General features: G+C 42.1%; 1 protein-coding gene across 3 annotated transcripts in view; it reads left to right on the forward strand.

Moving 5' to 3' along the window:
• The window catches only part of SLC4A4 (solute carrier family 4 member 4), a 199,549-nt gene that overhangs the window by 112,343 nt on the left and 68,682 nt on the right, over positions 1 to 18,524 (forward strand). For all 3 annotated transcript variants that reach the window (XM_039350339.1, XM_039350340.1, XM_039350341.1), the window contains 2 exons: positions 7,053 to 7,129; positions 17,439 to 17,596. In XM_039350339.1, coding sequence (XP_039206273.1) covers positions 7,053 to 7,129; positions 17,439 to 17,596 — 235 coding nt within the window. The remainder of the gene's footprint in view (positions 1 to 7,052; positions 7,130 to 17,438; positions 17,597 to 18,524) is intronic.

Here is an 18,524-nt window from a genome sequence, read left to right on the forward strand (position 1 = left end):
GCAATGCTGGCTGTGGAATTCTGGGAGCTGAAGTCCACATGCCTTAAAATGGTCAAGGTTGAGAAACACTGCCATAAACCAATCGGGAGGCTTTCAGGCTGTGTAACCGGCTTCTAAGAGATCAACCCCGACTGCTCTTTAGAAGGCCAGATCCTGAAGTTGAAACTCAAATACTTTGGCCACCTAATGAGAAGGAAGGACTCACTGGAGAAGGGCCTGATGCTGGGAAAGATTGAGGGCAATAGAAGAAGGGGATGACAGAGAATGAGATGGCTGGATGGAGTCACAGAAGCAGTAGGTGTGAACTTAAACGGACTCCAGAAGATAGGAGAGGACAGGAAGGCCTGGAGGAACATTGTCCATGGGGTCGCGATGGGTCGGACACGACTTCGCAATTAACAACAACAAACCGGCTTCTCTTGCTTATACAGTTCACAAATGCTTAATATGATTTCAAAGGCAAATATGAGCTGAAAGTGCGGGTCCCCTGAGCTTAGGTCAGTGTTTCCCAACGTTGGCGATTTTGTGAGGCGTGGACTCCGACTCCCAGAATTCCCTCGCCAGCCAGTCCTGTGATACCACCTCAGAAGAGAAATCTATAGGCACGGGGGAATTCTGGGAGTTGAAGTCCACCAGTCGTAAAGTGGCCAAGTTTGGTGACTCCTTCTCATCATCAAAGCAACGAGAAGGAAATGTATCTTACATCCAGGGCAAGTAGAAAGTATGTGTATGGCTTAGATGGATAACTCCTTAATTTGTGAAAGTATAAAAAGGATAGGAGGTGTAGCACAATCAGATTTGAAGGCTTCTGTGGTTATAAGTTACTCTCAATAAAAGTAGTTATAGCCTATCTGTGGAGATGATTCCTGATCTGGTCTACTTGGTGGGGCTGATATGCACTAATAACTTTGCTTTGACTATTGAATTCTATGGACGTAAATGTTAAATCTCCTTGCTGGAGAATATAATGCAATTATATGTATGTATGTATATCTATCTATCTATCTATCTATCTATCTATCTATCTATCTATCTATCTATCTATCTATCTATCTATCTATCTATATCTATCTATCTATCTATCTATCGTATCTATCTAGCTATCAATCTATCATCTATCTATCTATCTATCTATCTATCTAACGTATCTATCTAGCTATCAATCATCTGTCTGTCTGTCTGTCTCTCTATCTATCTATCTATCATATCTATCTATCTATCTATCTATCTATCTATCTCTATCTATCTATCGTATCTATCTAGCTATCAATCTATCATCTATCTATCTATCTATCTATCTATCTATCTATCTATCTATCTATCTATCTAACGTATCTATCTAGCTATCAATCATCTGTCTGTCTGTCTGTCTCTATCTATCTATCTATCTATCATATCTATCTATCATATCTATCATATCTATCTATTTATCTTAGCATCTAGCTATCAATCATCTATCATCTGTCTGTCTATCTATCTATCTATCTATCTATCTATCTATCTATCTATCTATCTCTAACATATCTATCTATCTAACATATCTATCTATCTAACGTATCTATCTAGCTATCAATCATCTATCATCTGTCTATCTATCTATCTATCTATCTATCTAATCTATCTATCTATCTTAGCATCTATCTAGCTATCAATCATCTATCATCTGTCTGTCTATCTATATATCTATCTATCTATCTATCTATCTATCTATCTATCTATCTATCTATCTATCTAGTAATAGTAATAGTAATAGTAGTAAAGTTGGAAGGGACCTTGGAGGTCATCTAGTCCAACCCCCTGCTCGGGCAGGAAACCCTACGCTATTTCGGACAAATGGCTGTCCAGTCTCTTCTTAAAAACTTCCAGTGTTGGAGCATTTACTGCTTCTGGAGGCAAGCTGTTCCACTGATTAATTGTTCTCACTGTCAGGAAGTTTCTCCTTAGTTCTAGGTTGCTTCTCTCCTTGATTAGTTTCCACCCGTTGCTTCTTGTCCTGCCTTCAGGTGCTTTGGAAAATAGCTAAATTCCCTCTTCTTTATGGCAGCCCCTGAGATATTGGAATACTGCTATCATGTCCCCCCTTGTCCTTCTCTTCGTTAAACTAGACATACCCAATTCTAGCAACCGTTCCTTATATGTTTTAGCCTCCAGTCCCCTAATCATCTTTGTTGCTCTTCTCTGTACTCTTTCTAGAGTCTCAACATCTTTTTTACATCGTGGTGACCAAAACTGGATGCAGTATTCCAAGTGTGGCCTTACCAAGGCATTGAAGAGTGGTATTAATACTTCACGTGATCTTGATTCTATCCCTCTGTTAATGCAGCCTAGCACTGTGTTGGCCTTTTTGGCAGCTGCAGCACACTGCTGGCTCATATTTAAGTGATTGTCTACTAGGACTCCGAGGTCCCTCTCACAGTTACTACTATTGAGCATGGTGCCACCTATGCTGTACTTGTGCATTTGGTTTTTCTTGCCTAAATGTAGAACCTTGCTTTTTTCACCATTGAATTTCATTTTGTTAGTTAGTGCCCAGTGTTCAAGTCTGTCCAGATCCTTCTGTATCTGAAGCCTGTCTTCTGGAGTGTTGGCTATTCCTGCCAGCTTGGTGTCATCTGCAAATTTGATGAGTTCCCCATCTATCCCTTCATCCAAATCGTTGATGAAGATGTTGAAGAGTACTGGGCCCAGAACAGAGCCCTGGGGCACCCCACTACACACTTCCCTCCATATAGATGCAGTTCCATTGAGGACCACTCGCTGAGTACGGCCGGTCAGCCAGCTACGGATCCATCTGGTGGTGGTTCTGTCTACCCCACATTTTTCTATCTTGTCAAGTAGTAGGTTGTGATCTACTTTATCAAATGCCTTACTGAAGTCCAAGTAAATTATGTCCACAGCATTCCTCTGATCCACTAATTTTGTCACTTGGTCAAAGAATGCAATAAGATTTGTCTGGCATGATCTATTTTTGACAAACCCATGTTGGCTTTTAGTAATGACTTTGTTTGCCTCTAGGTGTTCGTTGATTCGTTGTTTGATTATCTTTTCCAGGATCTTCCCAGGTATTGAGGTCAGGCTGATAGGTCTGTAATTTCCTGGATCCATTTTTTTTCCTTTTTTGAGGATGGGAACTACATCAGCTCTTTTCCAGTCCTCTGGTAGTTCCCCTGTGTTCCAGGATCTTTGAAAAATATAGTTCAGTGGCTCCGATATCACATCTGCCAGTTCCTTGAGAACTCTGGGGTGTAATCCGTCTGGTCCTGGCGATTTGAACTCATCTAGGCTGGACAGGTGCTCACTAACGATTTTCTTGCCTATCTTAACTTGTGTTTCTGTTTTGTTTTTTGTGGCACTATTTTTGATAGGTTGGTCTGTTTTTTCCCTTTGTGTAAAGACAGATGCAAAAAATGAGTTAAATAGTTCTGCTTTCTCCCTGTTGCTTGTCACCTTCTTGCCACTTCCACCCACTAATGGACCAATCATTTCCTTCACTTTTTTCTTGTTTTTTACATGTTGAAAGAAGCTTTTTTTGTTATTTTTGACTTTGGTCGCAAGCCTCAGTTCGTTTTGAGCCTTGGCTTTCTTCACTTCATCTTTGCAGGCTCGGGCTATTTGCTGATATTCTGACTTAGTTATGTTCCCCTCTTTCCACTTTCTATACTTGTCCTTTTTATCTTTCAATTGTCAGAGAGTTCTTTATGCAGCCATGCTGGTTTCTTTTGAGAGCTGTTATTTTTCCTCTTTGTTGGTATTGTGCTAGACTGTGCTTTTATTATCTCATTTTTCAAAATTTCCCAAGCTTCTTGAGTTGTTTTCCCCTTGAGGATTCTCATCCATGGAATCCTTCCCAAGCCCTCTCTAAGTTTATTGAAATTAGCTCTCTTGAAGTCCAAGACTCTAGTTTGACTGTGTTCTATTGGTTGTGCTTCTATAATGTTGAATTCTAATATTGCATGATCACTTCCTCCCAGGGTTCCTATGGCTCCAACACCGTCTATCATTTCATCTCTGTTAGTGAGAATTAGATCCAAAATCTACCTAACGTATCTATCTAACGTGTCTATCTAGCTATCAATCATCTATCTATCTATCTATCTATCTATCTATCTATCTATCTAATCTACATACATATATACATACTTATACACACACACATACAGAGAGAGAGAGACATACATATATACACACAATATTGCATGGAATTCCATCAAACATTATGAATCTAGGACTACTGAAAGAAAATAAATTTCTCTTTGCCTAGAATAGTGGCAATTATTGTACATTATTCCATTCCTATCTGCTTTTAATACATGCCCCTATCCTGTTGGGCATATTTACTTTTTGTTATACATGCTCAGTATTGCACTATATTTTTTTACTGAGTCTTTCTGCCTTTTTAGATTATTTTTGTTCTCCTTCCTCCTTATTATGTGTTTAGCTATTTTGAAAGTTACTGTAATAATAAGACCTCATAGGTTCCTTGTATCAGTTAAGTAAAATTTTATACTCAGGAGGCAAAAGTCCTACAAATCCTGTAGGTCCAAAATTTGGAAGGGCAGAGAGGAAAGTGCAATATTGTTATGCCACGATATCATTCAGTTATTCTTTACGTGCTCTGTAAAACTTGGTGTCCTGTGCAAAAGAGCAGGTCCACATGGGAAGTCCAGTTAAACTGATATATTAATAGTAAGCCTATTGCAGAAGACTCTTCTCATCTATTAGAGTTAGATAAAGGTTGGAGTTGAATGGAATTCCAGTACCGTAAGTGTAGACAGCTTGTGCTACTTAGGATTCTAGACCAGTGGTGGCGAACCTATGGCACGCGTGCCAGAGGCGGCACTTCGAGCCCTCTCTGTGGGCATACGTGTGGTGCCCCGGAGATGGTGAGGGACTGGCCCCCACCGCCCTGACCCCACCTACCTAGTCTGCCATGACCACCGCGGCTATGCCCACCTGGCACCCAGTGATAAATAAGTGGATTTTGGGTTACAATTTGGGTACTTGGTCTCTAAAAGGTTTGCCATCACTGTTCTAGACTGATCCATCTTTGAAGAGTCCTTGGGGCTGAGAATAGTATAGAGCTGGAAGGGACCTTGGAGGTCTTCTAGTCCAGCCCCCCACTCAAGCAGGAGAACCTATACCATCTCAGACAGGTGATTGTCCAGTCTCTTTTTAAAAATCTCCAGTGATGGAGCACCCACGATTTCTGGAGCTGTTCCACTGGTTAATTGTCCTCACTGTTAGGAAGTTTATCCTTAATTCCAGGTTGCTTCTCTCTTTGGTCAGTTTCCAACCATTGTTTCTCATCCTGCCCTCTGGTGCTTTGGAGAATAATTTGACCTCCTTTTCTTTGTGGTAGCCTCTCAAACACTGGAATACTGCTGTCATGTCACCCCTATTTCTTCTTTTCTTTAGACTAGCCAAACCCAAGTCCTACAGCCGTTCTTCCTATGTTTTAGTCTCCAGACCCTTGATCATTTTAGTTGCTCTTCTCTGAATTTTTTCCAAGGTCTCAACAACTTTTTTGTAGTATGGTGATCCAAATTGGTTGCAATATTCCAGGTGTGGTCTCACTAGGGTTTTACAAAGCGGTACGAATACTAATACTGCTACTAATAATATTTCTTGCAGACATTTCATTATCCAAACTAGGTAACATCACCAATGCTAGTCTGATACACTGGTGACGTTAGCTAGTTTGGGTAATGAAATGTCTACAAGAAAACAACCAAGCTCAGAGAATATCAAGGACCGTTCCTTTCAACCTGGAGCTATAAATATTTTCCTTTATTTATCCTTTTGTTTAACTCCACCCCTGGGGGGGGGCAGGTTCTGCCATTCCTTCTCCTACACTTGGGATGTTTTCCCTGGCCAACTAACCCAGGATAAATAGAGCTACTCAAAAAAACAAACTGTCCATGCATATAAGAATCTTCAAATAATCCATTTGATCCAAGTCTTGATTTTACACAGTATTTACAGGGATGTTTTTAGGAAGTCTATGACTTAGAAAGGAAGGGTGTAGCCCTCTTCCAACAAAGCCCTTTTATAGCCTTCATACCATAAAGGAGTGATGGTGATCCATGTCTGCTTACTTGGCAGTTACTTTAGTGACAACAAGAGGAGACTTTTTAAGCAAAAATGAGTATGGGGGCATCTTAAATGATAAATAATAAAGTTGCGGTCTTTAATGTGTCCTAAGCATCCTTATTGTTTCTGCACAATTTTAATAACTGCTGTTTGAGATAGTGTCATCTTGTATCTTCCATTTGATTAGAAATTATGCTAAGGTTAAAGCTACCTAGGTGTAGTTGTCTTACATTAAGTGGTTAGCAAGTGCCAAGATGTCTGGACTTGAAGTTAAGCTAGGCCTAGTTAGTCTTTTTCTGGAAGACCAGAGCTGGGAAATTTTAAAACAAAATCCTGGAACAAATCTGGAGAAAAGTCATGGTCATTTTCATGTAGTCCCCAACAGTCAAGCTTGACTAAAGATGTCCCAAAGGTGCTTTTTCAAGAGATAACTGGACTTTCTTGTTTTTCTTTGAAGACATTTCGCTTCTCATCCAAGAAGCTTCTTCAGCTCTGACTGGATGGTAGGGAACGGAAGGATTTTCAGCCGTTCCAAGAAGGCTCCACACCCATTGGTACAATTCAGGTGACCCCCGAGGACACAGATAAGCCTCCAAGTGGCCTCAACAACTCTCTAGTCTAAAAGAATGCAAATGACCAGCTGTCTGCAAGGAGTATAAATCCCCCCATCCCCCACCATCCAGTCAGAGCTGAAGAAGCTTCTTGGATGAGAAGCGAAACATCTTCAAAGAAAAACAAGAAAGTCCAATTGCCTCTTGAAAAAGCACCATTGGGATAACCATGACCTGGACGACTGAGAATCTCCATAGACTTGACTCAAGGTCTTCTTTAGTTCTTGGTTTCCAAACAAGGTCTGCGTAATTATCAGGTTATCTTAAACGAGCATTGCTATAGCCTTGAGTCTCTGTGTCTAAAACATATTACAAGCATTTTGTTAATTGGTTTGGAACTTGTACTTTCAGGTAGTCCAGCCTTGACACCCAGAAACTTGACGTCCTCTAGTCTGAACGACATCTCTGACAAACCTGACAAGGAGCAGGTAAGCCTCATATTTCTGGCCATCGGCGTCCTTAAGGGGGTACCAAGAGTGTCTATGATGCAGAAGAGTGAAGGATGTGAGGACGAGGAGGGAAAGAGACCTGAACTGTTGCTTGTTGTCATCTGAAGAAGCCATCACAGTACTTCATTTGGTTTTGGCTTAAATCAGTGGTTCTCAACCTTTTTAATGCTGCGACCCCCAACCGGTCGTAAGTTGAGGACTACTCAACCGGTCGTAAGTCGAGGACTACTGAACTGGTGCAGCACCGTTTGCAGAATGGGACTTTTGGCGGGCTCAGCAGGGCAGAGACAGCCTGGACAATTCCTATTGGCTTTTGAAAGCCAATAGAAGTGGACTCTATTCAAGAGAGTCTATTCTATTGGCTTTCAAAAGCCAATGGAATAAAAGGGAGTAGCACAGCTAAGGAAAAGGGGAAAAAAGATGGCGGACTGCGTTGTTTGGCGACCCCCGTGAAATGGTCGTTCGACCCCAAATGGGGTCCCGACCCACAGGTTGAGAACCACTGGCTTAAATGGATATGTGTATAGCTTATTTATGCAGCCACGGTGGTGCAGTGGTTAGAATGCAGTTTTGCAGTATTGCATTAGCCTACAGTATTGCAGGCTAATTCTGCCGATTGCCAGCAGTTCGATGGCTGACCGGCTCAAAGCTGACTCAGCCTTCCATCCTTCTTGAGGTCAGTAAATGAGGACCCAGATTGTTGTGGGCAATATGCTGATTTCTATAAACTGCTTAGCGAGGGCTGTAAAGCACTCTGAAGCAATATAAGTCGAAGTGCCGTTGCTATTATTTGTAGAGTTACTTTTCACTGATTAATTTTTCTTAAATATCCTGAACCCCCCGTCCTTTCGTTGGGTTGACATGTCACCTGCTTTTTCTGTTAATTCTTGCCCTGGCTTCTTTTATCTCCAATTGTTACTGTCGGATCAATCTGACTTTCTTTCTCTGAACATCACTCAATACTGTCCCATTGCAACCTTGCTTTAAGTATCTTTAAGGTATTTCTCATCGAGCTCCGTTGAACATCTCTTTTAACTGCAGCTGTTCACTCAATTGATTGTTTATATTTATACATTGTGTTTAGATGCACTTTTAATTATTTCTATTTATTTGTTTTTATTGGAGAAGTACATTTCTATTTATAATTTTACGTGTGTTGATTTAAATCAGGAGTCTTCAAACTTGGCCACTTTAAGACGTGTGGACTTCAACTCCCAGAATTCCTCAGCCAGCTAGGGCTGGCTGAGGAATTCTGGGAGTTGAAGTCCACACGTCTTCAAGTGGCCATGTTTGAAGATCCCTGATCTAAATCATCAACCAGTCTCTCTATCTCTTCCGTTTATTCTAATTTCAGCCAAATTCTGCTAAGAATTTTGAATGCAGTGTAATTTAATTCAATCCAGTTTTGACTCTGATTTCAACTTTGGGTAGAGGTAGCTGTCTTTTGGATCCTGTGAAATGAATAAGCATCAGTTTTAAAATAATTCTCAATTTGGCTCTATGGAACACGGGGATACACACAGTAATATGGGACGTTCATCTCCTTCCATCTGATATTTTATATAGGTAGTCCTCAACTTCCAACAGTTCATTTAGCGACCGTTCTAAGTTACAATGGCAATGAAAAAAGTGACTTACGACCACGTGTTCAAAATTCAGACTCTTGGCAACCGACTCATATTTACGACGGTCGCAGTGATCCCGGGGTCAGGTGATCCCCTTTTGTGACCTTCTTATGAGCAAAGTCAATGGGGAAGCCAGATTTACTTCACAACCGTGTTACTAACTGAACAACTGCAGTGATTCACTTAATAACTGTGGCAGGCGAGGTCGTAAAATGGGGCAACATTCACTGTCTCGCTTAGTAACAGAAATTTTGGGCTCCGTTATGGTCATAGGTCAAGGGCTACCAGTACCATGTCAAATATTCTTGCCCAGGTTCAGCATATCTCAGCTTCAACTCCCATAACTCCCAGCCAATCCTGCCGATGCAGAGAACCAAGGGGGAAAAAAACAGAATTAAATAATGACTTCATTGTGGATTAAATTACTGGTTTTAATTGTCAGTTCATAGCCTATAAAGAAACTGAGTTTTTTTGCTCTTTTTAATGGCTGTGTGACTCTAATGCAGGGGTGTCAAACTCAATTTCATTGAGGGCCACATCAGCATTGCGATTGCCCTCAGGGGGCTGGGTGGGTGTGGCCATGGTGGGTGCGGCCTACTGGGTAGGCATGGATAGAGTAGGTGTGGCTTACTGGGTGGGCGTGGCCAGCTCTACATCGTTTGCGTCAAGGGTGCCTGTGGGGGCCTGGGCAGGAGTGGGACAGATCTGAGGGTCTCTGGCAGAAGGGGGTGGGACCAGGGCAAGTGCCAAGGCATGGTTCATTTCTTCATTCCTCACAAAGGGTGACACCTCCCCAGCATGCATCCAGGGGGCGGGGCCAGCATGGCAGGGGCTGGTTCCTCGCTGTTTCCAGACGGCCTTGTGGAGCTAAGACTGAATAGATGGTTACCACAAAATTGTACCTTGGCTCCCAGCTGGCCTGGGCCAGGGCCAAGGCAGCGGGGGCCGTTCCCTCACTGTTTCCAGGATGGCTTTGCGGGCCACATGAAACCACTTTGCAGGTCGCATCCGGCCCCCGGGCCTTGTGTTTGACATGTCTGCTCTAATGGGATCTGTCTCCCATGTGCTGTACTGAATTGAGAAATACAGCATAGTAAGACAGTAACTAGGATCTGAGTTAATATATATTCTGGTGAGGCCTTATTAAGCAAAAAAAAAACAACACTAGTCATCTAAATTTAAATTGCTGGAAAGGCAGTTTTTTCCTTCTTGGTTTTTTTCTTCTTCGTGAGTTTATGTTCCTTCAATAATTTCCCTTTTCCCCTTCCTAAACGTAGCGATATATGAAAGTGAAAAAGTTTGTTCTCCGAGCTTTTGGGTTGGTTTCCGAATGTTTCGTTACCAGACTGGGTAACATCTTCAGCAGATTTTATATATTTTATACGCATCCGCTACCTAGGTTCAACTGTTCTACAATTTTCTTCTGAGGTGCAATAAAAATAAAGTTCTTATCCTCCACTATTCCTAGGTAATTTATCATTATCTTGCTAGTTTCCCATCTTTTCCTCTTCAGAGAAAATAGATCTGTTCTCACTGGCATTTACACTTGCTCAACTTTGGAGTGCATTCCCCTATTTAGTTCTACCACAAATAGAGTTTGAGTTGTGATGCAGTAGATGACTTGAAAGGAAAAGTTGCCACAAGCTGAGGATAATAATAATAATAATAATAATAATAATAATAATAATAATAATAATAATGTATAGAGTATAGAATAGAATAATAGAGTTGGAAGGGACCTTAGAGGTCATCTGGTCCAACCCTCTGCTCAGGCAGCCATTTCAGACAAATGGCTGTCTAGTCTCTTCTTAAAAACCTCCAGTGTTGGAGCATTCACAGCTTATGGAGGCAGGTTGTTCCACTGGTTAATTGTTCTAACTGTCAGGAAGTTTCTCCTTAGTTCTAGGTTGCTTCTCTCTTTCGTTAGTTTCCATCTGTTGCTTCTTGTCCTGCCCTCAGGCGCTTTGGAAAATAGCTTGACTCCCTCTTCTTTGGGGCAGCCCCTGAGATATGACTTTGTATACGTGAATGGATGGATGGACATGAAGGCATAATTATAAGAAGCAGTATAATTTATGACTAAGATAAGCCAGTTTGGTGTAATGATTAAAACGCTGGCTTAGAAACCAGAAGATAGTGAGTTCTACTCCCACTTTAGGCATGAAAGCTGGCTGGATGATTTTGAGCCAATCACCAGTAGACTGTGAGTTCTAGTCCTGCCTTAGGCATGAAAGCCGTCTGGGTATCTTTGGACCAGTCACTCTCTCTGAGCCAAACTTACCTCACAGGGTTGTTGTTGTGAAGAAAATAGGAGAGGAGGGAATATTAGGTGTGTTCGTTGCCTTGAGTTACTTATAAATAAAGCCAGGATAAAAATCAGATAGATAGATAGATAGATAGATAGATAGATAGATAGATAGATAGATAGATAGATAGATAGATAGATAGATAGATAGGATAGATACTGTAAATATATAGAGATACATACATACATACATAGCAGATAGATAGATGATATATACATAGCAGACAGAGAAAGATATAGATATACTGTAGAGATAGATAGATAGATAGATAGATAGATAGATAGATAGATAGATAGATAGATGATAGATATAGACAGATAGATAGATACCTAGATAGATACATATATACATAGCAGACAGACAAATAGATATACTAGATAGATAGATAGATAGGTGATAGATATAGACAGATAGATGATACCTAGATAGATACATATATACATAGCAGACAGACAAATAGATATACTAGATAGATAGATAGATAGATAGATAGATAGATAGATAGATAGATAGATAGACAGACAGACAGATAGATAGAAGATAGATAGATAGATAGATAGATAGATATAGACAGATAGATGATACATAGATACATATATACATAGCAGACATACAAATAATAGATATTCTGTAGATAGATAGATAGATAGATAGATAGATAGATAGATAGATAGATAGATAGATAGATAGATAGATAGATAGGATAGATAAGGTAGGTAGGTAGGTAGATAATTTTAGTCTTTCCGCAACAGTTTTGTTTTTTACTTCTGTCCTGCAGGTTGCAGATTTCACAAAAATTCCTTGCCGCTTACGAAGGCAGTGACCTTAGTTCAGAGGAGAGTGCGTGCCTTGAGACTTGCAGGAATTTTTCAGAAAGAGACTATTAGGTGTCCTCTGCGTTTGTTTGGAAACAGAAACAGGCTGTAGTATCTTTGAGCGGAGCAGATGCACAAATCATCCTTGTTAAATGCTTCTCTTATTTGGAGGATTAGGTGAACTCTTTACAGGAAGCTGGACCCTCACCCACCTCCAGAAATGTTCTCCAAGCTCTCAGTTCTTTGGGCTTCGTTTCAATGTCCTTGACAACCCTCCTTCCCCCCCCCCAGTGAATTTCAGTGGCCTGTCCCCACCTCACCCAACAGCTTATATTTTAAATCTCTGAAGTTGTAGAAATGAACGGGATGGGGCTGCCAAGGGGATGGGGATGGGGGAATTGCTTTTTATTCAATTTTAGGTCACAGATGAAAATTGGTATTCGGGTTGACCGTCTTCCAAGACCAAATTCATGGTTTTCTGTTGTTGGGGATGGAGAACACCTGCTTAAGATGCAGAGTCTGTTTTGATGGGCTCGGCCAACTGAATTGACGTTGTGGACAGAAGTCTCTTGTGTCTCTGTGTTTGTGGCGCTTTCCTGACTCCCGCGTTTCCATATCAACAGGAAAGACCATTTCCCCCCTCCTCATTTTGCCCATGCTAATTCTAAAGTTTATAAAGAGGTTGTCTTGGTTGAAGAATAGCTCTCGCTTCGCCTAAAAAAAAACATAGAAGGCACTTCCTGCTATGGGAAGCCTATTCCTCGGGCGAGTTGTGTAAGAATTTACTCGGCATTCACTTTCTTTTGTATATCGGGGCTGGCAATTGTCTAACCTTTTATTCCCTGGCAATCAGGGTTAGTGCCCGTGTTTGCTCTCATGTCCTGAATTAACCTCCAATTATGAAGTAAGGAGGCACACCTTCTGCAAAACAGCGTATGTCTAACCCCCGTCTGAAAGGAAGTTGGTAATCTAGGGTTACAACTACAATTGAGCCCCACCTTTGTGTATTAAGTGAGACATTTGTAAAGTTAGAACATGGGATCATTTTTATCCATGCCTAGAAAAACGAGAGAAAGGAACGTGCTATGTAATTCTGAATATATATTAGCAAGAAGAGGGCTATTGAGTGATGAATTAACATATTCTTTATGATAATTAACTATATCTATTATTGACATGCAGCCAGACATTATGCTGCTTGCTAAATATTGAAAATATTATTTGGAAAAACCCCAACCCCAACCCTAACCCTAACCCAAATCCTGATCCCACCTTATCCCTAACCCCGGGGTGTCAAACTCAATTTCACTGAGGGACACATCAGCATTGCGGTTGCCCTGGGGGGGCTGGGTGGGTGTGGCCAGAGTGGGTGCAGCCTACTGGGTGGGTGTGGCCTATTGGGTGGGCGTGGCCAGCTCTACATCGTTCGTGTCAAGGGTGCCTGTGGGGGCTTGGGCAGGAGTGGGACAGATCTGAGGGTCTCTGGCAGAAGGGGGTGGGACCGGGGCAAGCGCCAAGGCATGGTCCACCGGGGCAAATGCCAAGATGGCCACCACAAAATTATACATTGGCTCCCGGCCAGCCTGGGCCAGGGCCAAGGCAGCGGGGGCCGTTCCCTCACTGTTTCCAGGATGGCTTCGCGGGCCACATGAAACCACTTTGCAGGCCGCATCCAGCCCCCAAGCCTTGTGTTTGACATGTCTGCCCTAACCCTATAAAAACTAATAAAATCTATACAAAAAAAAAAGAAATTTGTAAAGTTAGTTTTGCCCCATTTTACGACTTTTTCTTGCCACATTGGCTAAGTGAATCACCAAAGTTGTTCAATTAGTGGCGAAGTCAATCCGTCTTCCCCATCGTCTTTGTTCGTCAGAAGGCTGCAAAAGGGGATCACATGACCCCGGGACACCACGGCAACCGTCATAAATATGAACCGGTTGTCGAGCATCCGAATGTAAATCCCGTGACCATGGGGGGTGGTGCTGCAACGGTCGTAAGTGTGAAACATGGTCCTGTCACTTTTTTCGGTGCGGTTGTAACTTTGAATGGTCACTAAGCAAACTGATGTAAGTCGAGGACCACCTGTAGGGGAAACTTGCAAGGCAGAAGGTTTCACTTGTCCCTACGGTGCTTTGTGAGGAGACTTCGGTTCACGAAGTCCTCCACTTACGACCACAGGCAGGACCAGAATCATGAGGGGGGGGGGCTGTCCATTGCAGCCTTGAGCTCTACAACTTTGACAGTAACGTATATTGTTTTAGGAGAGATGGGCGGGGTACAATTCTAATACAGGAAGTCCTCAACCTATGACCGCCACCGAGCCCCAAATTTACGTTGTTAAGTGAGACAGCTGTTTAGTGAAATTTGCCCCCCTTTTTAACCTTTCTTGCAACAGTTGTTAAGCGAATCACTTAGTAACACGGTTACCCCATTGACTTTGCTTGTCAGAAGGTCACTGGAGGTGTTCACGTGACCCCGGGACACTGCGTGCCGATGGCCAAGCTTTTGAATTTTGATCATGTGATTGTGGGGAATCCTGCAATGGTCACAAGTGTGAAGAACGGTCATAAGTCACTTTTTTCAGTGCTGCTGTAGCTTCAGACGGTCAATAAGTAACTATTGTAAGGTGAGGACTGTAATCTGTAATCCATTTGCAAAGTGAAATTTCAGAATTCCTGTTTCTTCCCAAAGGAGTCAGCGTTTTGATTCTTGCTGGACATGTCAAATATTAGTTGCTTTATTATTTTGGAGGCATGTAATATGGCGTGAATTCATTATTTGGGGGAGGGGAAGGGCATGATATGAGAAATTTGGGCAAACAATATCCTCAAATATCTGACTCAGAATAACAGAGTTGGAAGGGATCTTGGAGGTCATCTAGTCCAACCCCCTACTCAGGCAGGAGACCGTATGCCAGTGATGGCGAACCTTTAAGTGACTGAGTGCCCAAACTGCAACCCCAAACCCACTTATGCATCGTCGGGTGCCGAGTGGATGTGGCCCATTGGGTGGGTGTGGCCCATTGGGTGGGCGTGGTTGTGGTGGTAAAGGCAGACTGGGTGGGACTAAAAAGTTCAATCAATCAATTCCAACTTTGCAAGATCTTTTTTTTTCCCGCGAGAAGTTGAAATTGACTGATTGATTGAACCTTTTTTTTTTGTACACGGCAGCGGAGACCTAAAGCAAAAAGATTTTATAAAACCCAGCTGAAGGCCTAGGACTGGGGCGACGGCACGCATGCCCACAGAGAGGGCTCTGAGTGCCGCTTCTAGCATAGGTTCACCACCACTGCCCTACACCATTTCAGACAAATCGTTGTCCAGTCTCTTCTTAAAAGCCTCCAGTGTTGGAGCACCCACAGCTTCTGAAGGCAAGCCGTTCCACTGGTTAATTGTTATCATTATTAGGAAATTCCTCCTGAGTTCTAGGTTGATTCTCTCCTTGATTAATTTCCATCCGTTGCTTCTTGTCCTGCCTTTGGGCACTTTGAAGAAGAGGTTGACCCCATCTTCTTTGTGGCAGCCCATTTGATGTTGGAACACTACTGTCATATCTTCCCTAGTCCTTCTTTTCACTAGATTAGACATACCCAATTCGTGCAACCGTTCTTCATATGTGTTAGCCTCTAGCCCCCTAATCTTTCATTATAATGAAATTATAACAGAAGATTATGACTCTTTCGTTATAATATTATAATAGGCAATTCCCTGCATGAGTATTGACCTGGTGGAGACAGGATGAATAATTACAGCTATATTATCTCTCATCTGTATTTATTTTTCAATAAAGTAAGTGGAATCTCTAGTTTGCCCCCCATCCTCTACTGTATAAACCTTTGCATTCAATTTACCACATTAGGCCAGATAATTTATTATGCAGTTTCCATCAATAATATAGTAGAGTTATATTTCACTTGGCTCTTCCAGATGGCCCTCAAGATTGACAATTGGTGTGATTGTTGCCTGCAGTTCGTGTGGGAAATATGCAAGCAGATGTGAGAGACTGTGTTCCTTCTTTGGTCTGCCTCTTTGGCACTCAGTAAAGCAGGGGTCTCCAACCTTGGCAACGTTTAAGACTTGTGGATTTCAACTCCCAGAATTCCTGAGCCAGCATGGCTCAGCTTGGAAACTCTCCCTTTCCCCTCAGCATGGCTGGCTCAGGAATTCTGGGAATTGAAGTCCACGAGTCATAAAAGAGCCGAGGTTGCCTACTCCTGTCCTATACCATCTCAGACCGGTGATTGTCCAGTCTCTTCTTAAAAATGTCCAATGATGGAGCTTCCACGATTTCTGGTGGCAAGCTGTTCCACTGATACCAAAACAAACAATAATACCAGGACACAATTTTCACCTCAAAATGCATCGAGTTTCAAATTTGGCGACCTTCAGAGCAGTTGAGTGCCGAGGTGCCACTGTATCAGGAATCATGTAGTGGTGGAACCAATTTTTCAGCTACTATAATGGGTGGTTCTCTGAACTGGCCAGGAATTAGGCCTTGCGGATTGTTAATCTATGCAGCAAAAGGTTGTCTATTGTAACCATAAGCTTTTTGGCTTCTTGTCCCCTGTTCTTTGCTTTTCCCCCTCTTCCCTTCATTAACATTACACAAATACAGTATGTGTTAGTTATATTCTTTTATTTTTCTACCTGTGAAATTTCTGGTCATACAGTTTTTAGGTTAGGTTTCATGCATTACAAACACATCCTAGTGTGAAGGATGGAATTCTTATTAGATAGTCATAGAAATTGTTCCAATCTCTCTCCCATTTTTTGTAACATGAGCATTAGATACCTAACAAAATGTTTGGTCAGCAGACTCACTAAGTATGGTAATTTTTGTTCTCAGGACAGTGAAAATTATTTTTCAGTATTATGAGAAGGGTAACCAGTGGTGGGATTCAGCCGGTTCGCACCACTTCGGCAGAACCGGTAGCTAATTTTTTGTTGCCCGGGCCCAGAATGTACTTCCGGAAGCAGCATCCACACAGAGAACCGGTTGTTCACATATTTGAATCCCACCACTGCCCGTGGCCACATAATCAAAATTTGGACACTTGGTAACTGCCTCATATTTATGACGGTCGCAGTGTCCTGAGCAGTGGTGGAATTCAAAGATCTGAACAACCGGTTCTCTTATTTGATGCTGGCCTGGGCCTCCAAGGCCTAGAACGGACTTCTGGAAGTGGTATCCACGCACTTCCGGTGGGCCATTCTAGGCCTGGGAGGCCCTCTCTATGCCTCCGAGACATAGAATGGACTTCCGGAAGTGGCATCCATGCACTTCCGGTGGACCATTCTAGGCCTGGGAGGCCCTCTCCATGCCTCCGCGGCCTAGAACAGACTTCCAGAAGCGGCATCCACACAAAGAACCGGTTGTTCACATATTTGAATCCCACCACTGAGGGTAACCACACCATCTACAAATTTCTTTCTGATTTGATGCGAAAGAAATTCTACAGGAGTCCTTTAGTCCTTTAAAACTTCTGCTTCTCGGCCTTTTGGCTAAGATCGAGTGTAGTAAAACTTCTTCTTTTTCTCCTCAGCTGAAGAACAAATTCATGAAGAAGTTACCACGAGATGCTGAGGCCTCCAATGTTTTGGTTGGAGAAGTTGACTTCTTGGAAAACCCTTTTATTGCCTTCGTGCGGTTACAGCAAGCAGTCATGCTTGGTGCTCTGACCGAAGTCCCCGTACCAACTCGGTAAATGAATGTTTTCTATCTGTTGTTCTGTTTAAAAAAAAAATTAAATTTAAAATTTAAAAATGAACCTGCAATCCTAATGATTGCTTTAATATGAGCTGTGGTGGCGCAGTGGTTAGAATGCAGTATTGCAGGTGGACTCTGCCCACAGCCTGGAGTTTGATCCTGACTGGCTCAAGGTTGATTCAGCCTTCCATCGTTCCGAGGTCGGTAAAATGAGGACCCAGATTGCTGGGAGCAATATCCTGACTCTGTTAAACCCCTTAGAGAGGGCTGTAAAAGCACTACGAAGCAGTATATAAGTCTTAAGCGCTATTGCTATTGCTTTAATAATCCATGTCACACAAATATGTTATTTTCCACAGAGAGTTTCGGGAAAACTTCTTTTTTTCATTGCTGTTGAACGGTCACTTAGAAGTTTTCCAGAAACCCTCCGTGGATGTGTCAGCCCGCATGGTCTCAACTAACATGTGGATGTCTGTTCTGGGAAGATTAATGTTGCTTTTAATGCAGCGCCTGTAGAACTGTTAATTTCCCTCATGTTGAGTTTGCTGTTTGCTATCATTAAAAAAAAAAAAAGGGATTTATTTTGCTGCCATATAGCTTCTTGCCCTCTTCAGAACCTCTTTATTTATTTATATGGCAGTTCTAATTAGCTGATTGAAAATAAATAATTTATGCCCTTGGCGACTGCAAGGTACCGCAGAGAAAGCTTTTATACAAGCGCAATGGCATGTATCTGCATAGTAGTGACCCCCAAATGTGAGCTGAAATTTGTTGTTGCAACAAAATGAGAAGGAAGATAAGAGGACTTTTTTCTTTGGGCAGGAATTCCTTAATTTGAATGTAAAGAGCTCTCCTTTGCAAAGCTTATGGGCATAATCCTATTGCATGATTTATTATGATATCCCTACCTGGGGAGATTGAA

Source organism: Crotalus tigris, unplaced genomic scaffold, assembly GCF_016545835.1.
Source record: "Crotalus tigris isolate CLP2741 ecotype Arizona unplaced genomic scaffold, ASM1654583v1 scf7180000018322.853269, whole genome shotgun sequence".
Taxonomy (NCBI): Eukaryota; Metazoa; Chordata; class Lepidosauria; order Squamata; family Viperidae; genus Crotalus; species Crotalus tigris.